This window comes from Agelaius phoeniceus, chromosome 9 (assembly GCF_051311805.1).
Source record: "Agelaius phoeniceus isolate bAgePho1 chromosome 9, bAgePho1.hap1, whole genome shotgun sequence".
In the NCBI taxonomy this organism is placed as follows: Eukaryota; Metazoa; Chordata; class Aves; order Passeriformes; family Icteridae; genus Agelaius; species Agelaius phoeniceus.
This window is the reverse complement of record NC_135273.1, coordinates 17,811,724-17,836,221: the sequence shown is the minus strand read 5'-3', so window position 1 is coordinate 17,836,221 and position 24,498 is coordinate 17,811,724. Positions and strand designations below refer to the sequence as shown.

The window sequence follows — 24,498 nt, the reverse complement described above, 5'->3', positions numbered from 1 at the left end:
AAATTTTGACTGCAGCAGTTTTCCTTCCTCCCACTGAGATGGGAGCCACCTCAGCTCACAGTACTGGGTGAAAGAAGGTTTCTTCCAACCCTCATAGTATCACTAGATTCTTTAGGAATAACATATTTTTGTCTTTCCAACTTTATCTTTGTAGAGTTAACTTTTAACAATGGCATTTTTTTTAAAAAATTCTCCTTCTGGGTTGTCTTGTTTAATGGAACTTGAATGTAAGACTATGAAGTGATAATTTTGCACTTTGTTTTCTTGCATGTTATTGTCTACTGCAGTTCTGGCCATTAGATCAGAATTGCATTCACTGGCCTCTACACAGGAAAATCCACTTCAGTACTAGCACTTCCTGTACTAAATTCTGCAGCCCAAACTGAGCATTGGTACTGTTAATTTGTAAAGAATCACAGGAATTCCTTCTGCTCCTGAAATCTCTGAACAACCCCTATTGCAGTATTGCATTAAAAAGTCAGTGCAGATTTGTTCTTCCTTTCCAAAGAGGCTGAATAGTGAGTCTACTTAAAATCACCAGGATCTGCCCCAGAGCCAGCCCTCATCTTTGCTGTCTTTGAGTTCTGACAAGTATCTCTTGGAGGAATCTTGCAAAGGCAGTTCATGGCAAGGTTTTGATCCTCAGTTGAAGATCATCAAAACTGTACATTTCAAGGGTATAGTTTGTCAGATACCATAAACCCACAACAAATGTAACTATGAATGGCTGAGATGAGGGTTGGTGCCTCTTTCTGCCATTTCTGCTAAATAAATATCAGAGTGGGTTCTTATTCTCCGACTTTAATAGCATCTTAAACCAAAAAATCCATAACTGTGTATGTAAATTCAAAGTCCTCTTGGGGAAAGAAACTGCTTTTATCCAGCCCATAGCAGCTCCTTAATATTAATGTATGCTTTTGCCTGTTGTCTTGTAGCTTTGTCCTAGGTTAGTGTCTCAGGACAATGCTGTGACTTCCTGAAGAAAGTTGTGAGGACAAAGCAGTTATATAGATATGTAATGTGTCCTAATAACCATTTGCATAACTATAATGTGACCTTTCATATCTCCTATAGATTTTGCTCTTTCCAACCTGCTTTGAAGTCGAAGGGGATAACAGAAGAATCCCTAAATATAAGGTAAAACATAGGGAACATTGGATAATTGTAATAAGTGCAATTATGTGAATAAGTGGCACCTTTAAAAAGCATACAGAAACATACCTATTTGTATCTATCCTTTTAAAAATTCAGATGTGTTAGTAGGACTTCAAAAAGCATTCTAGCACACTTCATCACAGTCTGAAGATGAGTGTCAAAAAGCTGACTGTGCATAGATGATTAATAATTATTATCTCCTTTGTATCACTTTATTGATAAACTCTACACAAATGGTTACTGTGGGAAGAGATAGTGAGGCGAGGACAGAGCTAATCCATAATGCTTTGGCATAACAACCTCTTCATTGCATGCTCAGGGCAGACAGTGATGTACATATGGATGTTTTGGCATGTTGTATTAGCTGCAGAGAAGAGATTCTAACTTGTCCCTCAGATTTACTGTTGCAGGAAAAAAGTTTTCTCCTAGTGGGAGGTGCTTGAGAGAATGTTTTATGCATTCCATGAGTTAGAGTAACTTTTCTCAATTTATCTGGGGAGCACAGCCCTAAGTGCCTAATTGGTGTCCTCTGAAATGATTGCTGAGGCTGGAATTGTGTTGAGACCTGAGGTGCATATTGCCTTGGAGTTGTTGCAGCCTGTCAGCTATATCCATTTTAATTTTCGGTCTACCCATTGCAGATCATTACCTATCTTGTAAGTGAGCACTTTCAGTGCTGAAACTGCTTTCACTTTTATTGACTAGCTAAAAATATCAGTGCAATGTGGAACCAGCTCCAGCTAGAGCCTAACCTAAGCCAGAGGTGATGGCTGGCTGTGGAGCATGACATCTGTTCTGTGTAAACAGCAACTGGCTCTAGGATTTCCTTTCCCCCTGCTTGCTGGGAGCTCAAGAGGTGTGAATGTCTTGAGAGAAGATGCATTAGAGCTCCAAGAAATTTGGGCATTAACTGGCCTGGTGGTTATTGGAAGAAACACTTGAATCATGGTTGATGTCAGAATTTGAGACAGCCTGCATGCCTAGGTCTAAAGTATCTGTCCTGAATTTCAGTAAGGCTCTGCCTTTAGTTTTTTTTCCACTGGCTGAGAGAAGCCCCTGCACAACCTATTCGCTCTGAGAATGTAAAAGGCCTTTGGCATAGCTTTGGCTGGACCATGTCAGAGCATGAACTGAAATAAAATAAATGTAAAATTTATTTTAATCCCTGCCTAAATATTGAAGCCAGAAAAGTTATGTTAAAGTGGAAAATTAGAGAAAATTACCTCAGTAGCTGTGCTTCCCTTTACCAGTTAGAACTAACAGACTGAGGACTTGATGAGTTTACTCTTCCTTTGTTTGAACTGGGGAGCTCTTTCAGAGTTAGAAAATTTCAAAAGCAGCATTTGGGGCTTCTTCCCCATCTAAGGGGACAATGGCAAACTTCCACATCTTTGCAGCTTTTCCTGCCATACCTGAGACAAGGAGGCAGGCCAGATTAAATTCTTTGCCCAGACCCATTACTAATAATTGCACAGTTGGAGCATGGAAAGAAGAAATTACTAGTTTGATCCATCATATGACATTGAGGTAATAGAATTCCTGGGAAATCCCTTGTCAGTTTTCACACCTAGTTCATAGGAAACACGCAGGAGTTCCCAGGCTCTACTGTAGTCCTTTAAAAAATAAAGTGCTCCTGGCACTTTATTCTTCGTTCAAATATACTTAAATGTTTGCTGTCACCATAGGTTCTTATGGCCACTGCCAGCCCTTCTCATGTCATGCCTGAGTGCTTTTATAATCTGCTCATTGCTTGTCCCTGTATTTTGCTGTTTGCAGGATGTCAGCACTCTCTGCCCTACAGATGTGATTTCAGCAAGTGAATATGTGTGCTCAGGTGCACATGTCCATATGTACATGTCAACAGAAAGCTAAAAGTGCTGTGGGGTTACCAGACTTGACTTTGTCAATGCAGAAGCTGACTCTTGGATCATGGAAGACAGTGATTCTTCTCTTAATCACTTTAGTCACTGCTTAAGTGATAAGCCTGGGACCCTTAAAAAGATAAATATTTTTCCCACCCCTTCTACATCCTCCTTGGAGAGAGTCTTAGAGGCTGGCAAAATGCTATGAGTATAGGCAGCCGTGCTGGTTGTGTTGTACAACTTGGAGATTGCTACATCTAGGTATAGCACTCAAAATCCCAAAGAACTTGCAGAATCTGGCCTCTTGATGGCAACCAGGATCACTGGTTGTCTATCTCTAAGCGTTGTGTTTGTACTGCTTAGTTACTCCTGAGCATAAACACTTGTGTTTGCTGCCTCTGCTGAATTGGAACAGGCTCACAGTCCTACACTGACAGTGCCTGTTTGAGACTCTGAGAGCTTGGTGGCAGCCACCAGCAGCAGAAAGTTCCCAGGTCTTTTCCTTTTTCTCCAAATGGCATTTACTGAGACTAGTTCAAGTGTTTCTCACTCTATGAAAATGAGCAGAAATAATATTTGGGGCTTAATGGTGGGAATGGATTTACTAGAAAAACCTATTGTTTAAAAGATCCCTTCATTGGACACTGCACACACAAAAGACCCCAAAAAGCCCAAACATGGAGAACGTGTTGTAGGGACAGGCCCAGATGTAAATAGCCTTTTCCAAATACACATCTGGCTTAGTTGTTATGGTTTTCATTCTAGAAACCACAGATATCTTGTGTTGTGTTCTAAAACCAAGCTGATCTTTAAAGAGTAGAACTTCAGGAAAACAGAGGAGGAGGGAAGTCAGCTTTTTATTTGCTTGGGCTGGACTTCATGGAACATTGTCTGGAGAGTGCCTTGGTGTATTTGAAGGACTGTCGTCTTTTATTCTCCATTCTTCTTGGTTATCTATTGCAGTAGAATTGGGTGTAGTGAGTGAAGTGAAATTTGGCTTCTCTGAGGGGCCGGGTGTCATGTCCTCTAACTTGTGCAGCTCGTCTCTCTCACCCTGACAGGTCTGCAGGCAGGAATTGCACAGGTCTTTCTTTTCTACTAAGTAAAGTGATTCTATGCGTTTAATGGTGTCAATCGGCTCCTCTTCCTTTGCAAATTCTGGTAAAGGGTTTCTTTTTACATTCATTCTTTCAATCTTGGGGAGCTTTTTCACACTCTTCGGGATGATGGTCAAGGAGTTGTCAAAGAGACCTAGCTCAATAAGTTCCTTCAGGGACCCAAGAGTGGTTGGAATACTCTCAAGACAGTTTAAGCCAAGGTTGAGAGTACGCAGGTTCCTGAGAAGGGTCAACTCTTCGGGCAGACCTTTTGTGGTCAGCTTGTTGTTGCATAAATTCAGGTAAGTAAGGTTGCGAAGTGTGCCTATCTCTGGGGGCAGCTCATCAATCTGGTTACTATGCAGGTCCAGCCACATCAGATTCTGGAACTTCTCAATGATGTTTGGAATCTTTTTTAACATGTTTCTGCTCAAATCAATTTCCTCCACATCAGCCAGCTCCAGAAGGCACTTGGGGAACACGGCAATGCCCATTTTGCTTAACTCAAGACGGCGCCTTCCATTAAAAAGTACCCGCATTGAATTTTTGGCCACTTTCAAGGTGATCCTTCTCCCTTGTGGACCTTTTCCTTTTCCTTTTCCCTTGGGCATCTCTCTGCTGACAAACAGACACCAGACCCTGTGGACAGAATGTGAGAACTCCAATAAGGCCTTTGAAAGCCATGGCTGTTAATCACACAGTTATATCTTAACATTACTGCTAGACTTTTCTGAAGTTGGTTTTCTTTGAGGTCAGAACTTTTAAATTGAAAATCTGCAACTCTGAAAATCTTCTTGGAAGTATTTTCAGTCGGTGAAATTCTAATAATTTATAATATCATTTCATTGCGATGTGACATCTATGTTATATTACAGGGTGAAATTACAAGTGGGACACATTTGCTGTCTTTCATTTCTAAATACTGGTTTGAGCTTAGGATATAATGAAACTGAATGAAATATGTTATTATCCATCAGCCAATTGAGGACTGGAGAAAAATATATTGTGGGTCTCAACACAGTCCTTAGAGACTGCATTAAAAGAAGCTATCCAAAATTGTCTCATTCTGCCAAATCAACACTTGCCATATTTACAGGCCTGGCATTTGCTAACAGGTTGGTTAAATTTCTTGTGTAATGGACTTGAGATTTGGGCTCTGGATGTTATTGAAAGATTGAAAATTTAAAGGAAATTATTAAGAATTTTGTTTTGACCAGGACTCAGGAACATGGTGGGCTCCTAGGCTTGCCAGAATGATTGGCAATTCATACATCACCTACGGGGTAAACTGCAACAGGGATTGATGTCAGTGCTGCTTAATGCCATGTTAAACCAGGCCTTGCTAAGTGTCTCCTCCTCTGGATACTCTAACCTTGTTGATGCTGTGGGGTAGAGAGTCTCCCACTGCAAGGTGCCCTGCCCACAGAAAAATGCATATAGGTGTAGGAGTCAGATTTTTGACTCCTACTGATGCTCAGAATGTGTTACATGCTTCCTGGAATGAGGCCTGTAAGAGTATAGTCCACTTACTCTCTGGTCTGGTGAACTCTTTCTAATCAAAGGTCATCAAATACAGCTGCTAATTATGGCTAGTGGCAAAGGAAATAGGCTGATTCCCTGGAAATGGATGACAATGTCCCTTCCAGTGAGAGTTTAGAGAGGAGCACAGGTTACAGCTGAGTAATCTCAGGTCTGGGTGCTATGGCATTTAATTTTGAAGAGTCAAATTGCAGCTTTGATGAATGATTGTTTAGGACAAAATATAGATTTGTCGACAATACATGTCCCTATTAGAGAGATTGCACTACAAACCCTTCAGGCTTTTTGGCTACTCATTAATCATGTGTGAGTACATGAAGGGGAAGCTCAAGCTACAACTAAGGCATTTCAGCTTCTTTTCAATTACATGCCATAGCCCAAATAATGCAAAAGCATTAATCCAGCTACCACTCACTCTCCCAAGAGCTCTGTAATGAGGCAGATGCTTCAGAAAGTACTGGAAGCAGCACAGTGGATTCAGTCTTGCCCTGAGGGAAAGTTCAAAAATAGGTTTTTTGTTATTTTATATGAAAATATTCACAGTTAAATGTTTCTGTGTGTCACTCCCATGTTTCTGTCTCTCATGAGTACTTACAGAACCATATTACCAAGGGCAATGTCAATGCTGTTCTACCTATATGTTGACTGGTAACTAAAGCAAAGTACTCTACAGTGTAAATAAGTACTCTTTTCACCTTTGTTGATGTTAGTGTAAATAATTTCTCCAGGAGTAAGTAGAAAGTTCTGGAGATCAAAACGGCAGGGTTTTCTAATCACAGCTCACTCATTTTAAGGATTCTATGCAATATTCTTGTTGGCAATTCTGTGAAGGTAAAGTTGAACAGTATGGGGAATGCCAGGGCCCTACTGCTGATACAGAACACCTATACCAGCAGGTGAGTCCTTTCTGGTGCACAGAGGTGGGGTCACTACCAGGCTTCAGGAAAAGGTCTATAGGGGAGCTTGCTTATGTGCTGGCAGAATGGAAAGACTTTCTGCTTCCTGTAATTGACATGAACCAGGTGGCCTTTGGGCCTGACTTTTTCTTTGTTTCAATTTTGTGTTGGATGAGTTGACCAAGACGTTGAGTGTTTTTTGATAAATGAAGCTTCTCCAACAAGTATGCTTTTAAAAAATGAATGGGGGCCTTAAAGAAAAGCATGTCATTTTTTTCCTAATTTCAAAATTATAATTTCTTTTAAAATGCTTTTTTAAAACATGTTTAAATCTCAGAAAACATTGTATTCCGTTCCTAAATTTTTTTTCTATTAGTTTTCATTTAAAATCCAAGAGGAGAACATTGAGCGAAAATATTTTCTTTTCCTATTTTACAAAATACCATCTAGGCAAGGAATCGTTCTGTTGTGCCACTGCTCTGGTGCCTGGTTCCCGGCGCCGGGGTCCCTCTGCGCTGTGCGTGCCTGGCAGCACTAGAGGGAGCCTGGCGTACGAGGCTGAGTGCTGCAGTTCAGCCTGCTGGGTTTGAGTATTTCTCTGTCAATAACCCTTTCCAAGCTGTTACAAAGTTTGAACCTGGACCTTTCAAGTTTTAGAAGTCCAAACAAACAGTTCAGTGTGATTTTTCTCAAGACAGATCTTTGTATGATGCACTGCATAATGTGCAGACTCCAAAGAGTTTCTTCCCACAGCCTACTTTAGCCAGAGCTTTTTACATCCAGCTGTGAACCTCTCAGATGTACTGATCAAGTCCCTAAGGAGTGCTCACTCTAAGTGATACTTAGTTTGGGTTAAAAGTTGGAGCCATATTTCAAACTTAGAAAAATATGATTTGCAATTCCAAAAATAGGGATTAGTACTAGAGGACTGCAGAAACATTTTAGTGTGCTTAAGAACTTGAAGAGGATGAATAGCTCTCCTGCCTCTGCATGCTTGTAAACTAATTATCAGTGTTTTACAGGGCTGTAGCTGGAGATAATGGTGCTTACTTAGCCATGTCTCATTGTCTTTGGTTCTGTGTAAGAGGGCCCTAGTCCTGTAGCCACTGATAGTAAAAAATTCAGGAATCACAGGAGTCCTCCTTGCTTCAATGTTGATTATGCCTGTTCAATCTTACAGTGCACCTCCTGGAAAGGCAGAGGTACATGTGCTGCCCTACCACCTAAGAAATGATGATAAGAATTTCCACCTGTTTTCTCTAAACCTGCACCCCACTGCTGGCTTCACCCTCTGAGTTGTTGGCAAGCCTTTTCCTCGGGTAGAGGGTGCTATATTTCTGTGTAAGATCTCACTAAAATGAATCTTGACTAGAAAACCCTTTCCTTTTCTGTCCACAGTTGTTAGAATCTTTGGCCTGGATGGGCTTTTGAATGCCCAGAGCTTTAGGAGTGTTTTACAGGCCCAGAGTTTAGAGGTTGATCTGATACAGAAATGAATAGAAAATGTGTGTCGAGGACATGATGCTGTCTGTGGTGCTCACTTTTGCTGGGAGCTGCAGGGATAGAACAGACCTGAGCATCAGTACTAAGACTGTCAGTGTCTCTCTGAGGCAAGAAAGGATTGGGGATTATTCCTTATCTGCACTTAAGCACTTGCACAAGGGTCAGTCATGACCCATTGTATCTTCAGCCTGCCCTAAGAAGATCCGATCCTAAAGGACTGCATATTTGGACCCTGAGCATCTCTTTTTCCTTTCCCAGCCCAGGCGGGAGCAGAACTGGCCTTCTGCCTGTAGTACTGCTTGGTGCTTCGGGACCTGCTTCTCCATGGTTCTGCTTGTTATTTTCTTCTAGAGCTGGTGCTTCCTAGTTCGCTGCACCCAAAGCTGCACAGGACCATCTTGAGCCCATCTTGATCTACTCTGTGAGAAATTTCCTCTTGGAATTCTGCATGCTGCAGAGCAGGCATGGCAAGCCCAGCAGAGCTCCACATTCCCTGCACCCCTCTGTGGCAGGAAGGCTGTGAGGTGACGTGTGCTAATTCACCCACGGAGTAGGTGATACTACCATCTATAGTGAAATATTTGCACGCGGAGTTTAAAACCAGCATTCATACAGCAAATGATTTTGCATGAAGCCAAACTGTTCCACTTCCCTGCTCACAAGCCTGTTACCATTTCTCGTTGTTGGATGTGATCTGTTGTGGAAGAGATTAATTCATTGACTGTCGTAAACGCAGTCTTAAACAGCCAGATTTAGACTAAATACCACTATGAGTAAATCGTTTGAGAAAAGTTTCCTTTCTTAATATTATTACTTTCCAGATGTGACTTTCCTTTCTTAATATTATTACTTTCAGGGCCACTGTACTATCACCCAGTGCAAAGTCACTTGCAAACCCAAGGCCCACCAAGAATAAGCAAAAACATTGTTTCATCTCAACAATTCTGCCAGGCTGCCCCCTGCGTATGATCTTACCAGCTAAGTAGCTCGAAAGGCCCAGAGGATGAGGTGCAGATGTCACAAGCTGCTCTGTTTTTGTCAGTAGTGTGGGCTGTTACTGTGCAGGTGTCCTCTGTCTGCTCTTCTTTGAATAATGAATTAGTCTTTCAGTCTGTAAGTAAAGCCATGAGCACGAAACACAGGACAGTTTCCTTTGCACAGTCCTGTGGATTCAGAATGGTACTTCCTTGATGGAGAATGGCAGCTCTTCAAGCTTGTGTGAGCATGCTGGCAAGGAGTGGCTAAAGGGTTCCCCCCAAGCCCAGGGTCCTGCTATTCAGTGTTACTTCTGCAGCCTATGAAACTTGTGTTACCAAGCAACAGGAGTGCTACGCCCTTGGAGATCATTAGATCATTAGCATAATGGTTGGTTCCAGAATGCACGATCGAGCTGGATGGAAAAGAACTGAATGGCATGCAGTGCCTGGAAATGTTGTATTTAAAATTATTCCAAAAGAAAAAGCATCTGGAACTCATTAGATGTTGTTAGTCAGCTTCTAACATTGCCTTAACTGTCCATTTTAGTCACTTGACTATTTAATTTTACTTGGCTGTAGAGAGTGAGAGATACTTGTCTGTGTGTGTTCAAACTCACAATGTTTGTGATATCATCCTTACCATGTGCCAAATGGGATAGATGTGGACACAGGAGGGAAGGCTCATTCAATGCTGCAGCAGAGAGTACTTGAGCTGCAATTTATCTGTTCATATGTATCTATCTGTCACATCTATCTGCCATATCTATCAGTGACGCTTCAAAAGTGCACTTGGTATAATGACTTCCATCTGGAGCATGTGAATTTATTGAAATTTGTCCTTATGACTGAAGTTACCAAGCTCAAGCTTTTAGTAACTGATCACAGTAATTTCAAAATAATATCTGAAAGAAATCCTACTATGGATGAGAAGAAGCTGAGTGGTTTGTTTGGGTATTATTTACAGGAGACACAACACTGAGACCTCTCTTGCTGATAATAGGACCAAGATATTATTTGCATAAAGAAGCTGATGATGTTAATGTCTGATTCCAGGGCTGGAGATTGCACTCTGCTCACCTAAACAAATTAACTGGATTTACTTGATGTGTTTCTTCATGACCTGAAGTATGCCTGAGTGCAGCATCTCCACAGTGGAGATGTTATCCCTTTGGTTTAAGCACTGTGAATGCACATGATGCAAGCAGTGTTCCATACATGAGGGAGATTCCTTTCTCCCCCCCTCCAGCCCTTTCAAGACACCCTGCTTCAAGGAGCCGTACTTGAATATGATGTTTATTTCTTATTTTGAATTACATCTCAATTCTTTAGCACAGATTAAGCAAAACCAGAAGGTGGACTGATACAGTTAAACAAGGAAGTTGCTGTACCTTTAGAGTAAAGTAATCTAACCTAGCACTCTTCTAAGTTTGAGAGAGACAGATTATTTCACAAGGGAAAGTTGGTATTTCTTGTCAAGGCTTCTTTCCTCTGTTAATAGTATGACTTAAATCTAAGTTGTAGCTTACCAAAAAGGAGATTTTCCTTACAATATCCTTGGTAACTGCAAAGATTTTTAAAGAAAAGTTGGTTTAGGAGAGCCTTGGCACAGTTTTTTAGACGGTTGTCTGAGGGATGGAAGAAAATAAAAAAGAAAATTAAGGCAGAAATCAAAGAATCTATTAAGTTTATTGGAATTTTCACATTAAAGTAAGGGCAAAATCTTATCTGTTCAGATTATCTCATCTGCAATGAATCTCCAAATGGGTTGAGGTCCACCTGTCTCTAGTAAATGGCACACTCACTATCACAAGGGTGAGATCATAGTCTGATGTTAATGGAAGAGGGATTAATAAATCACATATAGAGTAGCCAAAGGTGGATCATCATTAGTACACATCATGTTTACATTCTGCCATGGCTACTGTCCTGCAAATACCTTATAAATTAAGATATAGATGGAACTGAAGGTACTTCTCTTGAGTTCATATAATTTCACTCCCTCTAGAACTGTAGTTATTTATATTTATAAAGCACTTCAGTTTCTTTTACAACCCAGCCTTTGATTATATATTTATTTTTAAATTCACTTACTGCACTTGGGTAGCTGACCTTATTCTACACTGAGCTTTTGCTGTGCTGTCTAGAGAGGTGTTGGCTGGCAAAATGTGAATTGATTATCAAGGAGCAGGTTGGAATAGGCTTTAGCTGCCTGTAATGCAATTCCTCTGAGTCAACAGAGGAGAATGGAGAATTTCAGATCTCTGGGGAATTAGAGGGAGCATCCTCTGAGACCCAGAAGGATGGATTTTACAGGGGAGAGACTACATTTAGCCTGGTTTATTTTCATGACATGGTGAACTTGTCAACCTCTTTGAGTTATGTAGTGGCTCTCAAAGTCAGCAGAGAGAATTATTTTGACCCTTGTGTGGTCTTATTAGCTGTTTAAGGCTTGTGGTGAGTAGAGCAAGTGTTTCACTAGGGGGTCATGGCACCCACAAATCAATGTGTGTATATTTGCATAACATCCACACAAGACTGGCACAGTTTAGTCCCATGTGAAACATTTTATAATGCTCTCCCCTGCTCTCTAAGTCAACCAGAAATCCAAAATAAACCTGGATGGTTTTAGTGAGCGAGTATGCCCCTGTGGAAAGGAAGAACCTAACTTGATCACTCTGTAACAAACAGCCTAATCCAGCCACACTTCAAGTAATGCCAGGAATCCTGATCCTGTTACATCCCTTTAAGATACCCTCTCTGAGTTCCAAATGTGTCTTGGAGGCCTTACAAAGGCCACTGGGGCAGCGCTCTGTGAAATGCACATAGAGTGTGCGAGGACTGTATTTTAAAGGGTAAGTGTTCATGATACTGCTTTTGTATTTTGGAGTTCCCACTCCAGAATATAGTGTACAGAATATAGTGTACAAAATATAGTGCACAGGAGTAAAAATTAGCAGTTAGTTATTCCTGCAGTAGTTTTATAATCTACGCTGAACAGATTTCCTTATGCTTCATGAAGTGAAGTGACTGACTCTGAGCTGGCACCTTAGGATTTGTTTTGTTTCTTGAAGGGAAGAGCCTCTCTTACCACCAGTATTGTATCACATCAGTAAGCCTGTTTACTTTGGGAAATGAAAAGTCTCTTCAATCTATGTACTGGTTTGGCTGGTATAGAGTAAATTTTCTGCATTGTAGAAGAAAATCACATTTAGATTTGTGCTGGGAGCAGTGTTGATAATTCAGGGATTTTTAGATATTGCTGAGCAGTGCTTATACAGGTCAAGGCCTTTTCTATCTCTCAAACTGCTCCATCAAGACCATGGGGAGGCTTGGGCTGCGTGAAATGTTGGGAGGGAACGCAGCCAGGACAGCTGGTCCCCACTGGCCAAAGGCACGTTCCACAGCAAACTGGATCATACTGGGCATATGAACCTGGGGGAGTAAGAGGCAGGGACATTCCAAGTGATGATGTTTGTTTTCATAAGTCATGGTTACATGTGATGGAGCCATGGAGATGGCTCAGTGCTGGCCTGCCAACGGGAAGTAGTGAGTGAATTCCTTGTTTCGTTTTGCTTGTGTGCATATCCTATGCTTTATTGTTAAACTGTCTTAACCCACAAGTTTTCTCACTTTTCCTCCTGCAATTCCTTCATCCCTATGTGGACACAGTGCCTAAGGGACTGTGTTGGGCTCCTTTACCAGCTGGGGCTAAACCATGATAATCCAGTTGTCACTTGTCTCAGTTTGGTCTCTAGATGTTGACAAGAGCAAGTCCATGGTCTTCAGATACTGACATACATTCTGGTTCAGTGCAGTTGAAATGAAACTTTTGTTTCCTCAGAACCTTTGACTCCTATTTCCAAGTGAATTCCCCTGCTTTTTGTTGATCTGGGTTGTTTTGTTTTTGTTTTTTTTTTAAGTTTTAATATCAAGTTGCATTTTGAGAAGCAAAAATGTGGAAATGACATGTTTATTACTTTAAAAAGTATTAAAATGGCAATCCACTCTTTAAGAAAGACGGTTTCAAAGTGGATTGTGTAACAAAAGTCTTTGATATGGAGACTGAGAGAGTTCTGGTTTTAAGCCAGTGTTTTCTGAATGGTTCAGAAAAGCAGGGGCTTTTGAGAATAAGGCTTCAGAATAGAATCAGACAGGCTTAATGATACCTGTCTTTAGCACTCAATAGTTCTACAATGGCATGAGACTGGGAATACAGGCTGAGCAGTGTGGCTTAACTCAGAACAGCACTAAACTAATCAATGACACTCTGATTTTGGAATTATTTGGTCAATGAAGAAACTTCAGCCTTCTAGTGTTGGTGTTCTCTCATTTCTGTGTGATGGGAGCAGGGGGCACAGGAGCGCAGATGCTAATGTGCTGACTTTCTATTATTGTCCTGAAGTAGGCTGTTTCAATCAAATGTTTGTTCCATACAGGAAGCACTCAGGAGGGGAAAAGACAATGCTCCAAAAGTGGCAGGTAAGCTAAGTTTTGGCTGTACATAATTAAGCAAAGAATTCCACCACACAGATATGTCTGCACACAGATATGTGTATGTGCATGTACACATATACCTCAAGGCCTAAGCTGTTCTCTCACTGCTGGAGGTGAGGTTGTTGGCAAGAGGAGCACAGTATTTACATCTGGTTATTGCAGAGTTTTTGCTCCTCCTGCTATGAAACATATGGTGCTACTGTCTGGCAGATTAAGTGTGATTTTGTGCACATTTTTAATTTGAGACCAAAGAGAGCCACCTAGTTGAATGCCTGTTCAAGATCATCTTTACAGCTAAATCAATGCACAGAGTTTTGCTGAACTGGGAGACGTGTTTACTTTTCTGTAGCCATGATCTTGGTGACTCAAGGCAAATGAAGAAATCCATACCTTCTTGCTTATATGTAGCACTTTGTGCTGCCTTTTCCATATAGGCAGTTGTCCAGGATTTTCCAATATCCAGTCGCATGCATTTGGCTCACTTTTAAATCAAGAAAAAATGCTCTGTTATGCAAATACAGCATAAAAGCACAGTGTGATTATAGACAAATGCAAATGGCCTGTCTGAAGAAGAGACAGAATGAAGACAGGTTCTGTGGAGTGGATTGTTGTGTAAGAGGTATTGTGTTGATCTGAATGGCAAAGGATGATTGATTTCACTATTTACATAGTTCTTGTCCTGGTGAAGCTGGGAGCCACAGGCCTCTGAGGCTGCTTTTGCATGGTTTTTTAGGGGCAGAGTCTGGAGATTTTAATGCTTGTTTCCTTTCCCTGCAGAAGAGGGAGATCAGCAACTTTGATTACCTCATGTACCTGAACACTCTGGCTGGCCGCAGCTACAATGATTACATGCAGTATCCTGTGTTTCCTTGGGTCCTTGCTGACTACCACTCTGAGGTCAGTGCTGGCTGCAGAATTCCATACTTTCTATGGTAGCAACTGCACAAAGGATTGATGAATGATGCCATTGAAGCAGAGGGGTCTAGACCAAGGGTTTAAAATTTGAAGTAGTTAGTTTGAACTGTACTGATTCCATAAAATAAAGTTAATCTTCAAGTCAGCAGACTGAGGATCATGTTCCATGGATGAACATCTGTTTAATACAGACCTAGTTAAGGACATGTTGCATCAGCTTAGCAGATAGGCATGGACAGGTTTCTGTGAACACAGAGGAGGAGTTTTGGATAGAAAAGACTTAAGAGTAATTTGCAACCTGCCAGGTCCTTTATTTGTGAAGTTCCAGAGGAGGGTAAACCTGTAACTTTCTTGCATGAGTGAAACTTCCAACACAGCCTTGCCACTCCCAGTGTCACTGGGATAGTTAGGATGTCTAAGATCTTAAGATCTGCATCTCTGCTGTGTTTCTTTTCAGACTCTAAACCTCACTGATCCTCGTACATTTCGAGACCTGTCAAAGCCCATGGGAGCACAGACTGTGGAGAGGAAACACAAGTTCATCCAGCGCTTCAATGAAGTGGAAAAAAGTGAGGGTGAGTGTTTTAGGAGGCTAATAGACAACAGAGGCTTGAGTCTTGCCAGAACACCCAAAAACTTTGCAGATCTGTGGCTAAGGGAAACACCATTCCAAGGAGAGCCTCTCCCACTGCTGTATACATACTGACTGACAATTCAAAGAGAAATGTCTCATTGAAAGAAATGCAAGTACTGCCTTATGTGCCTTGTACTGCTGCATTCTGTTCTCTTCCCTTGGACAGGAAAAAAAGCTACAGCAGAAAGCAATGTTCCCTGGAAAAACTGTGCTGTTAGCAAAGCTGCACACATTGGTCTTATTTGTTAGCTAAGGCTACATGTAGGAGACTGCTGCATGCAGGTTAACCAACAGCTACCTTAAGAAAAGGAAACAGAATGTTGAGGCTGTTGACCTCTGACCATCAAGACCTCTTTTGGCACTACTAGAGAAAGGGATGATCTGGAGAGTTAAATGCCTTATTCTTCAGAAAATGAAATGTTTGAACTATGTTCAAAAAATGAACATAGTTCAATAGTAACGGTGCCCATTCAATGCATGTATTCAGTGCAAGGGGTGCTGAAGCTCACAGGCCTTTGAACACATCTGCTTAAAATACCTGTTCCCTGTTTAGTTGTATTGTGGTGACTGGATGCTATGGGCTTGAAATGGTGGGGTTTTTTTACTGGAATCTGATTTGTGTGCAATTTCCAGGAGACCTGTCAGCCCAGTGCCATTACTGTACTCACTACTCATCAGCAATTATAGTGGCATCTTACCTGGTCCGAATGGAGCCATTTACCCAGACCTTCTGTTCTCTGCAGGTAAGGGGGCAAGATAACTTCCCTCCTACTCCTTGTTATGAGCCATGCAGTGGGTTACTGTGGCTGTGTAATGAAGGGGGATTAGTTCTTCTGACATTTGATGTACTCTATATGTGGACTTGGGGCTTACTTGGAGCAACATTTATGCCATGAAAGTTGAATTCAGTGAAAACAGCTTAAAGAGACCATGGTTGATGTGAGGGAGAAGGATTTCTCTCTTTGTGAGAGCAGAGGCATATAAACAAATAGATAATGTTTTATTGCCTGTCTGACCATAAGCTTCTGGCTTTGGGGCAGATGAGACTTGATATGATATTCTATAAGATGAGGTCTTCTAAGCCCAAGTACATCTATGCAGCTACTGGCAAGTACTAGGGGCTTGTTGTAGTGCCATAAAGAACATTTCTGGGCCAGATGAGGACATATAGGTTCTGGTAGGTGTGAAATGATAGGGATCGTGGGATCAGCTTCCTGAAGTGGGATGAGATTACAACCAATGCTCCAGAAGGAATATTTTGTGTAATCTTGTTCTGAACTTGTTACTGTTTATGCAGTGCCAAGCTGGCTTTGGCACTGGAATTGAATTTATGGAAATTGAATGTTGTGTACACCTTTCCCATCTGCCCAGCATATAGGTGCACCAAATTTCCTGATTGCCCTTTTCAGCAGGCAGTTAGTAATGCTCAAGCAAATACTCTTGGGCTGTAGCAGAGAATTGTTACCCTCTTTTTTGTAATGTGTTGTGTTATAATGGGGTCTACCAGGAGGACCAATCCTCCAAGGTGTATTTTTTAAAGAGCATCTTGCTGAAATCTACCTACCCTGTGGAGAAATACAGGAAGATAGCTTGGCCAGAATAGTTCACACTTGGAGAGTGCTGTATGCATAGTACAGGATGGCCATGTCTCCTGCAGCTTTCCACGTGCTTTGCTGTTGTGGTTTGGGTTTTTTTCCAGTGAAGTAATACAAATAAAGTGCTGTGTTAATTAAGTAATAAGCCCTATGATATTGGCTGTTACCAGCAGTAGCTGATGGGTTAGTGAACCACCTGAGGCAATGGTTGCCATCACACTCTGTGAGCCATATGTTAGCTGCAGTCATGAATGACTGTGGAGCAGTTATTTGTTGTTGTAAACAACAAAGGCTGTTGGATCTCCCTGGCACACTTTTCATGCATAATGAGTTCACAGTCTGAGTGAATGCTTTGTGTCTGTGTTTGTGTGAGCAGCAGGTAACCAGCAGTTTTATGAGCATAATTATCTTCAAAGGCTACTGAGATCTCAAACATGCAAAAATTGTTCTGGGTGTGGACCCACTGAAAGAAACTGTTGAACTCCTTCTGTTCTTATTCTTTTGCTTTTGTGTTTGGTGTGTGTTCTGCTGAGCTCAGTGTTGTCACATTCCCCAGGTGACTGGTCCCCGGGTGGTAGCTCAGGAATTGCTAACTGTGAGATGCTTTCAGGCAAACAGCAGATCTGAGAATTGTATGATCAAGTCAATGTCAGCTTGCAAAAAGAGAACTCCCACACTTAAACCCTTGGAAGGGTGCTGCTGCCTTTGGGAGCTTTGAAAGTTTCTCAGATTCTTAAAAAGTGAAAAAGCTACATTTATATCTGCAAATGGATGGTCTGAATACATGACAAGGACATGCAACAACTTGGGCGCACTCTCTGTGAAAAATTGATGTTGGCATAACATTTTGTTTCTCAAGTCAAACAGTTGATTTGCACCTGACCACAGAAGCATTGAAGTGAGGAAGCATTGCTTTCAGTAGTGGGACTGTACAGGAGAAACCTTATTTCACTTTTTTTAAGTGTATTGAAATCTGGCTCTGGATAAAAGTTTGTATGTGCTTTGCATATTGTACTGGAATGGAGGAAAAATCAGCTTTTCAAACAGGTATTGGTTGGTACCTCCTGGGATTCTTTTCAGAATTGGTCTCAGCACCACAAAAGAGCAGTAAGGTTTCCATGTCCAGTGTCTTTATTGGAAAGACATTCTAGAACCTGCCCTCAATACTGAGATTTTGATCAATTCAACTCTTTTATCCCCTTTTATTCTTATCCCACTCTTTCACTTCAGCTATTAGGTTGACTTTTTCTGACATTTCCCTCTCAAAAGTACTTATAGAGAGCAGAGTCTTTACTCTTCATGGTGTTACTGACCCTTGAGCAGTCACTACCAGCAGGAAACAACTTCTTAGCATCTCTGGGCAAGTCTTTGCACCTTCATAAGCAACTCTTAGAAACACTGAGGTCTTTGGGTCTTGAGCACCACCAAGGTGATGGATGCTTAGTGTTACAAATTTGTGAAGTTCTGACTTCTCTCTAGAGATCATTTTGCCTACTTGCTTTGTATGTATCCTGCTGGACTGTAGTTTTAAAAAGCATATTTTTCCAGTATTTTTGAAGACAGTAAGGCCTCTACTCAAAGAAAAGAAAACAGACTTACTGTGTCTAGCTGTAGAAAAGTCATAAGAGTTCGTTGTCTTGCAGTCTAAAAGCATAAAGCAATTCTTGATTCTCTTTTTCCCTTTCAGTGCAGTTTTTGCATTCATAGAGAGAGAAAACTCATTAATTCTGATATAAATATATGCAAATAAATTTATTAATATAGGAAATGGGAAAATCAGTTATTGCTTCCTTTATAAATAATACAGGCTTAAGTTTTAAAGATATTACTTTTCCCTAAAATGAATTAGACAGCCAGGGAAAAAATCACATTTTTTCGTGGTGGTAATATCTTTAACCAGATTTGTCGCGCTAACAGCATTTCCTATGTATATATTATTTTTATTTAATACAGGTAATCTTTTTATTACAAATCATATTGTTTCTCAGGAGATTACCACCAGCTCTCATAAAAGCTGCAAAAAAAGATGAAAAAGCATCAATCACCACCAGACACAGCACACTGTGTGCAGATTAAATATACAAAGCCCTTTAATATGCTTCAATGAGATACTTGTTAGCTGTTGATTTATTTATAGTCCTCCTTCTACTCTGTTTTAATTTCAATTTGAATTTGACTCCAAGGGTCCCTGCCTAATAATGATCAAGAGCAAGATGACCTTGTGCATCAGATTAACTCCAGATAGGCTTGCTCATGTGATTAGCCACATTTTTACTCTGTCCCTTGAATGGGTGTGGGAAGGCTTCACAATTGTCACTGGTATAAGGAAGAAGGATGAGGAGCTAAAGCAGAACTGTGCTGTCATTTAGAGATGAGGCTGGACCAGAAGCCTGACCAGAATTCACCTTAGGGGAAAGAGGGGTGGGATCTTTTCACCTGGAATATATACTGAGTTTTGGTGTGAGTCTATCTGAAAAAACAAGCAAGGAATGGGGCTTCAGCACTTGAGGTTTATTGACTACTGTCTTCTGATAACTTTTTCATGAAAGTATTTTCTCCCTAAAAAAAGACATGGCAAAAATTACTTCTTGACTTGCAGTTGCCAGACTGAGCAGAGCAGATCTAAAGGAGTTGAAACCTAAGTGTGCAAGTATGCAGGGGGAGCCAAAAGGGCAGTGATTCTTGCAAAATTGGCTAAGATGCTTTTAATGCAGCAGAATACTCACACTGAAGTCCTTTTGTCTGTCTCCATTTCACAGGGCGGGAGTTTTGATGTTGCAGACCGGATGTTTCACAGTGTCAGGAGCACATGGGAATCAGCATCAAGGGACAACATGAGTGATGTCAGGGAGCTCACCCCTGAGTTCTTTTACTTGCCAGAGTTCCTAACCAATGCAAATCACTTTGAACTTGGTAAGTTCTAGAAGGGACATAAGTGTTCTTCCAGCATCCTACCAAAAGGAGACATCCAGATCATATGCTGAGAGTTGGTCTCTGGACTATGTGGATGAGTCTTTCTAACCATGAGATCAGTTTTTATTCAAATAACACTATGAGAATACAAGCTTCTAAAACTGAATTATGTCAGAAGAACCAAGTTTCCAGCCCAGGGAAAGAAGCAAGTAGTTCCTATTAATTTCTGGGCAAAAGAATTGCATGTTTTGTCACACAAAAGTAGATTTTTTATATAACCAATCTAGTTGACTGCTTTTGAAAGTTTGGCCGTATTATGATATTTGTGTAATTATTGAAAAAGTATTCTTCTTTTGGAGATGTGTCAATTGCTAAATGGTGTTGGTGAAAGGTACTTTTGTTTTTGTTTTTTTCACTCTGCATGAGATCACAAGGTGATTAGTTTCCAAATGTCCTCATTCTCATCTTCAAAGGTTCTGCACAACTTACATGAACTTGATAGATTTTCCCTATTCTCAAGCAGCATCACAGTCCCCTCTGAATGTACACTGTCTCTAGACCTTTCTGCATCCATGATGAAGGCTCAGAGAGAATCCAGAAAAAAGACTAGTCAGAAATAGGCATGGCAGTTCTGACTCACTTCATTTTACAGGACTTTCACACCATTTGCAATGCAAAGATGCTTTCTTTAATAGACACTGGTTGGTTAACAATTAAGGCAGAGGAAAAATACCTGAAGAATCATCCAGAATTTCTGATAGCAAAGGCAATTTAACCCATTGAAATCTAGCTAATATTGCATTTAAGGTATCAGTGAAATGAGGCATGCTAAAAGATAGTAATGTTTATATTTCTAAATTTTTATATAAGAATAAGGAAAAAAAATCTATTAGAAGTTTGTTGAAGGATAAGAAGGAATTAGGGTAGTTTCCTCCTAAGAGAAGACCAAGAAACAAAGCCTGGCTGAAATCAAGATACAGAGACTGAATTGAGTGCGGGGACCCAAAGGGCACCAGAATCTTGCCAGTAGAGAGCAAATAGACAGGAAGATTTTAAAACAGGCAAAGCCAAGAACCCGAATCTGTTCACTGCTAAATTGTACGGAAACTTGCGGTCCCAGAGCTGAACCTCAATTTAGATTTGAATTCATCCAGTTGCACAACACTGTGCTCTGAATTAAGAACATATGCTCGCCTTCTGAAAAGGATCAGGTTGCAAAGGACTTGAGAACAAAATCCCTCTCAGTGGCTGCTTTGGTTGGAATATTTGGCAGTAAGGCCTGCAGGATTATGTATAAAAAGAAAGTTGTGCAAACACATTTGTCTTGTCTGCATTTGCATTCTGTACTAAAATGGTTTGTGCTGAGGACATGCATATTTTTGCTGTTAGTGACAATTACTAGAACATCTTCTCACTGCTTTATCACTGGATCAGAAATCCCAGAACACTGGTTCTTCAATCTTCTATGGCACTAAATTTGATGAACCTGAAACTGCATGTGGGAAAATCACCTCAATTTCCTTTGACTTCAGTGTTTTAGTAAAGTTGTTCCTATTTTCAATGTGTCTGATTCTTGTTTTGGATTCTCCCTTTGTAATTCCTGCAGGCTGCATGCAGGATGGAACAGTGCTGGGAGATGTGCAGCTTCCTCCTTGGGCAAATGGGGACCCCCATAAATTCATTTTTCTGCACAGACAGGTAGGTGAATATAAAGATTTGTGATAAATTGCTGTCTGGGTCCCACTTAAAATGAAGCTCTGAAGGCCGGAGTCACAAATGAAAACATTGGATCCAAATGCATCCTGCCTTTCTGAAGTTTGTGTTGGTTCTGAACTGTGCATGACTGCTTCTCTGCCTAACAATTCACCTTCAAGGCAAACTTTCCAGACCAGATGTGGATTACGTGTAGGTTTGTGGCATGAACACATCTCAGCCCCCATGTGTAAGAGAACATAATATAATGCACAGGAATTTATATGCATAATGCACAGGAATTTATATGCATACAGTTCCATGTTGTTGGTAACACTCTGTGTTTATTTAAATTATTTATTTCCATCTCCGAGTCATGCCAGAACTAAAGGTTCTTTTTTATTTTGGGGGGTTGGGATGGGGGAAACCTAATGTAATTCTCTGCCCTTAATGGAATCAGCCTTGGCAATTTGAAAGCAAATAGCTCCAAGGTCCTGAGACTTACTGCAATTAGTGCTATCTATTAATAGTTAGAAAGTCTTCCATGTGATGTCATCTGCTACATAAAAGTGAATGCAAGTGCAATTCTGTATGAAGATTGTTGCATTGAACTCTGACTTTGCAGCATAGTATCTTGGTGCAAGTCTCTCTAGTGCTTCTGCAATAGCCCATCAGATTTCTTTGGGTGAGCTGCATGTGTGAGTGCATACAGACTGTTGCTGTGTACAACTGTGATGAATTTATGCTCTGTTTTGTGGTCTTTCCAAGGTGCTCCATCTCTGTTTCTCAGTTCCCCAAATAAGGGAAAGGCAACACTGTCCTTCCCTACCAGCTATGCTGCTGAAAAAAAGCCATGTATGACTGAAAGATGCTGCAATTTTACACTGATGCGTTTTAAAGAAAAACACAGGGAGACAGCCTATCTACTCTGTGTGTTGTTTGGAGTATAAGCTGCTGAGCTCCTGACTGCTTGTGTAATGATGAACACTCCAAAGGCACTTGGATACAATGGAGAAATCTGCTTTTGCCTTGTGCTTTAGAGTAATGGTGCAGTTTGGAAATCAAACTACAGTCATCACTGCATAGCATGTTTTTGGTGTCACTGTAGAATGATCTCAGATTGTGTGAACTAGATTTGTTTTGGATGAAATGAAGGAAAAACTGCACTCCAGTTGTGTGCTCCAGATGCTGGTGGCATTCAGCCTGCAGGAACAATCTGGATTTAGTTGGAAGTAAAACCCCCCAGAGTGCATTTAATGTGGATACTGGGTGCTCTCTACCATTTGTTTACAGAACTGCTTCCACTGGGCTGTACTATTTAATAACATTGGCACAGCTGATAAATTAATTTAAATCTCAAATAGGAACAGCTTAGCAAATGAAAGATCATGTTTATGGACTTGTGTTAATAATTTGCCAGACCTGATCAGATTTCCTGTACAGTCAGTGCAATATTGTCTCTTCAACCATAGCTGATACTAGGTACTACACAGGGGACTGCAAGAAATCTTAATTAACCTGCCTGGGAGACTTTGTCTAGCCCTGAAGTGAAGAGTCAGAGATCTTGAATTCTGAAACATGAGGGTTTCTGTCTCCTCTGATGATATCCACAAGGCTGGAGGTACTAATGGTATTGTGGCCATTTTTAGGAGGCTTCACAATGAGTTTGGTGCATAAAACAGATTGAGGTTGACACTGTTCTGAGGTTTGACTATTCCTTTCAACAATATGAGAACAAATAATTGTTTTTGACATAAAACTCTGAACAGCTTCCTGTTTCATGCTTAATAAGTTAGGAATCATGTCACTAAATAAATGTATTTACTTCCTCCCTAAACCACAAGTTCTCCCTCCCTGGCTGGGCTTGCCATAGTGCTCAGTGAAATTCTGAGAGGCTGCACAGTTACAGCTCTGTTAGTTGCTCTGTTTTGCTTTGGCAGGAATGCCAGTCAAAATTTACAGTTTGTAATTCATGGACTAACTGCTTTTATTAATGAGTTCTGAGCCTGTTCAGGGACAGATTGTACACTGTGCTTGCTCTGTGAGCTGCCCTGTGATCATTATAGCTGTGGGCACAGTCATTTACACCAGCTGCACTGGGCAACTGCCTGCTCTGTGAAATGAGCCATTGTTCTGGATCCTATTAGTTTGTTTATTTCTGCTGTGCTTTGGGTGGGCTGGTCTGCTTGGAAGACCTTTCACTGAACATCAGGGATTACTCAGTCAAATGATTCAGAGATAGGAAAGTGCTTTTAATAAAGCTTGACACTGTTGCTTGAATCATTGGGCAAGGCTGTTTGGGAACACACAAAAGTTTGGTGAGGCAGGTGTTGGCAGGAGCAGTAGTACTTAGTGAAGTCTCATGGGTAAGGCTGGTTAACCTGGTGGTGGGCACAGGTTCAGCTTGAACTCATGTCCCCTGCTAATGAACTTGCTGTCTGGGTCTTCCAAGCTCAAGTTTTCCTCTGTGATTGCATTGAGCTTTCTATGAAGCTCAAATTTAGGTGTATATGTTACCTTGTAGCATCTCTTCCAGTGTGTCCAGTACTAACTGTTCATTCTGGTCCTATTAATCCACTTGCCAATCACTGTGGGTGCCAAGATCTGTGGAATGCTTTCATTTTGCTTTGTGAGACCTACCTTGGTTGTCTTTGAGGATATTGCTGCTGGTGTCTGTTAAGTCAAACATGGCAACCCTGTCCTGTTTCCTGAGGGGGTGGTCCAGTTTAGTCTCTTAGTGTTTTATGAGGTTGTGTTGAGAATGGTGGTAGTGGAGAAACTGAAAGTTTTGTGATGATTGACTTGCAGAAAATGTGTCTCCAGCAAGGACTGGAAAGCAGTAATGCATTTGTAATGGATACAGTCTGGTGAACTCAGTCATTTTGTTCTGGTTCCAGGCACTGGAAAGTGACTATGTCAGTGCCCACCTTCATCGCTGGATAGACCTGATTTTTGGCCACAAGCAGCATGGCTCAGCTGCAGTGGAGGCAGTTAACACCTATCACCCTTACTTCTATGGAGACAAGATTGATCTCAACAACATTAAAGATCCTCTGATTAAGGGCACTATCCTGGGATTTATCAGCAACTTTGGACAGATACCAAAGCAGGTACCATTTTATCATGAGAGTAGAGAACATAATCTGTCTTGATCTTACAGTATTTTTACTGCAAACCAGAAATAGTAACTTAAATCAGAAACATCATCTGATGTAAATCTGCTGAA

General features: G+C 41.0%; 2 protein-coding genes across 2 annotated transcripts in view; one reads left to right on the top strand and one right to left on the bottom strand.

Annotated features, from left to right (window-relative positions):
- WDFY4 (WDFY family member 4) overlaps nucleotides 1–24,498 on the top strand; it is a 112,678-nt gene that overhangs the window by 73,696 nt on the left and 14,484 nt on the right. The window contains exons 47-54 of the mRNA XM_054637500.2: nucleotides 1,075–1,137; nucleotides 13,466–13,508; nucleotides 14,301–14,420; nucleotides 14,896–15,013; nucleotides 15,706–15,815; nucleotides 19,427–19,580; nucleotides 21,187–21,278; nucleotides 24,170–24,382. Coding sequence (XP_054493475.2) covers nucleotides 1,075–1,137; nucleotides 13,466–13,508; nucleotides 14,301–14,420; nucleotides 14,896–15,013; nucleotides 15,706–15,815; nucleotides 19,427–19,580; nucleotides 21,187–21,278; nucleotides 24,170–24,382 — 913 coding nt within the window. The remainder of the gene's footprint in view (nucleotides 1–1,074; nucleotides 1,138–13,465; nucleotides 13,509–14,300; nucleotides 14,421–14,895; nucleotides 15,014–15,705; nucleotides 15,816–19,426; nucleotides 19,581–21,186; nucleotides 21,279–24,169; nucleotides 24,383–24,498) is intronic.
- LRRC18 (leucine rich repeat containing 18) lies at nucleotides 3,837–4,740 on the bottom strand. The gene has a single exon (XM_054637499.2). It carries the CDS (start codon nucleotides 4,723–4,725, stop codon nucleotides 3,895–3,897), a length of 831 nt encoding a protein of 276 aa, XP_054493474.1. The 5' UTR covers nucleotides 4,726–4,740; the 3' UTR covers nucleotides 3,837–3,894.

What these genes read in the sequence shown, in the direction of transcription:
- LRRC18 (XM_054637499.2), bottom strand. Translation starts at nt 4,725, where the DNA reads ATGCCCAAGGGAAAAGGAAAAGGAAAAGGTCCACAAGGGAGAAGGATC.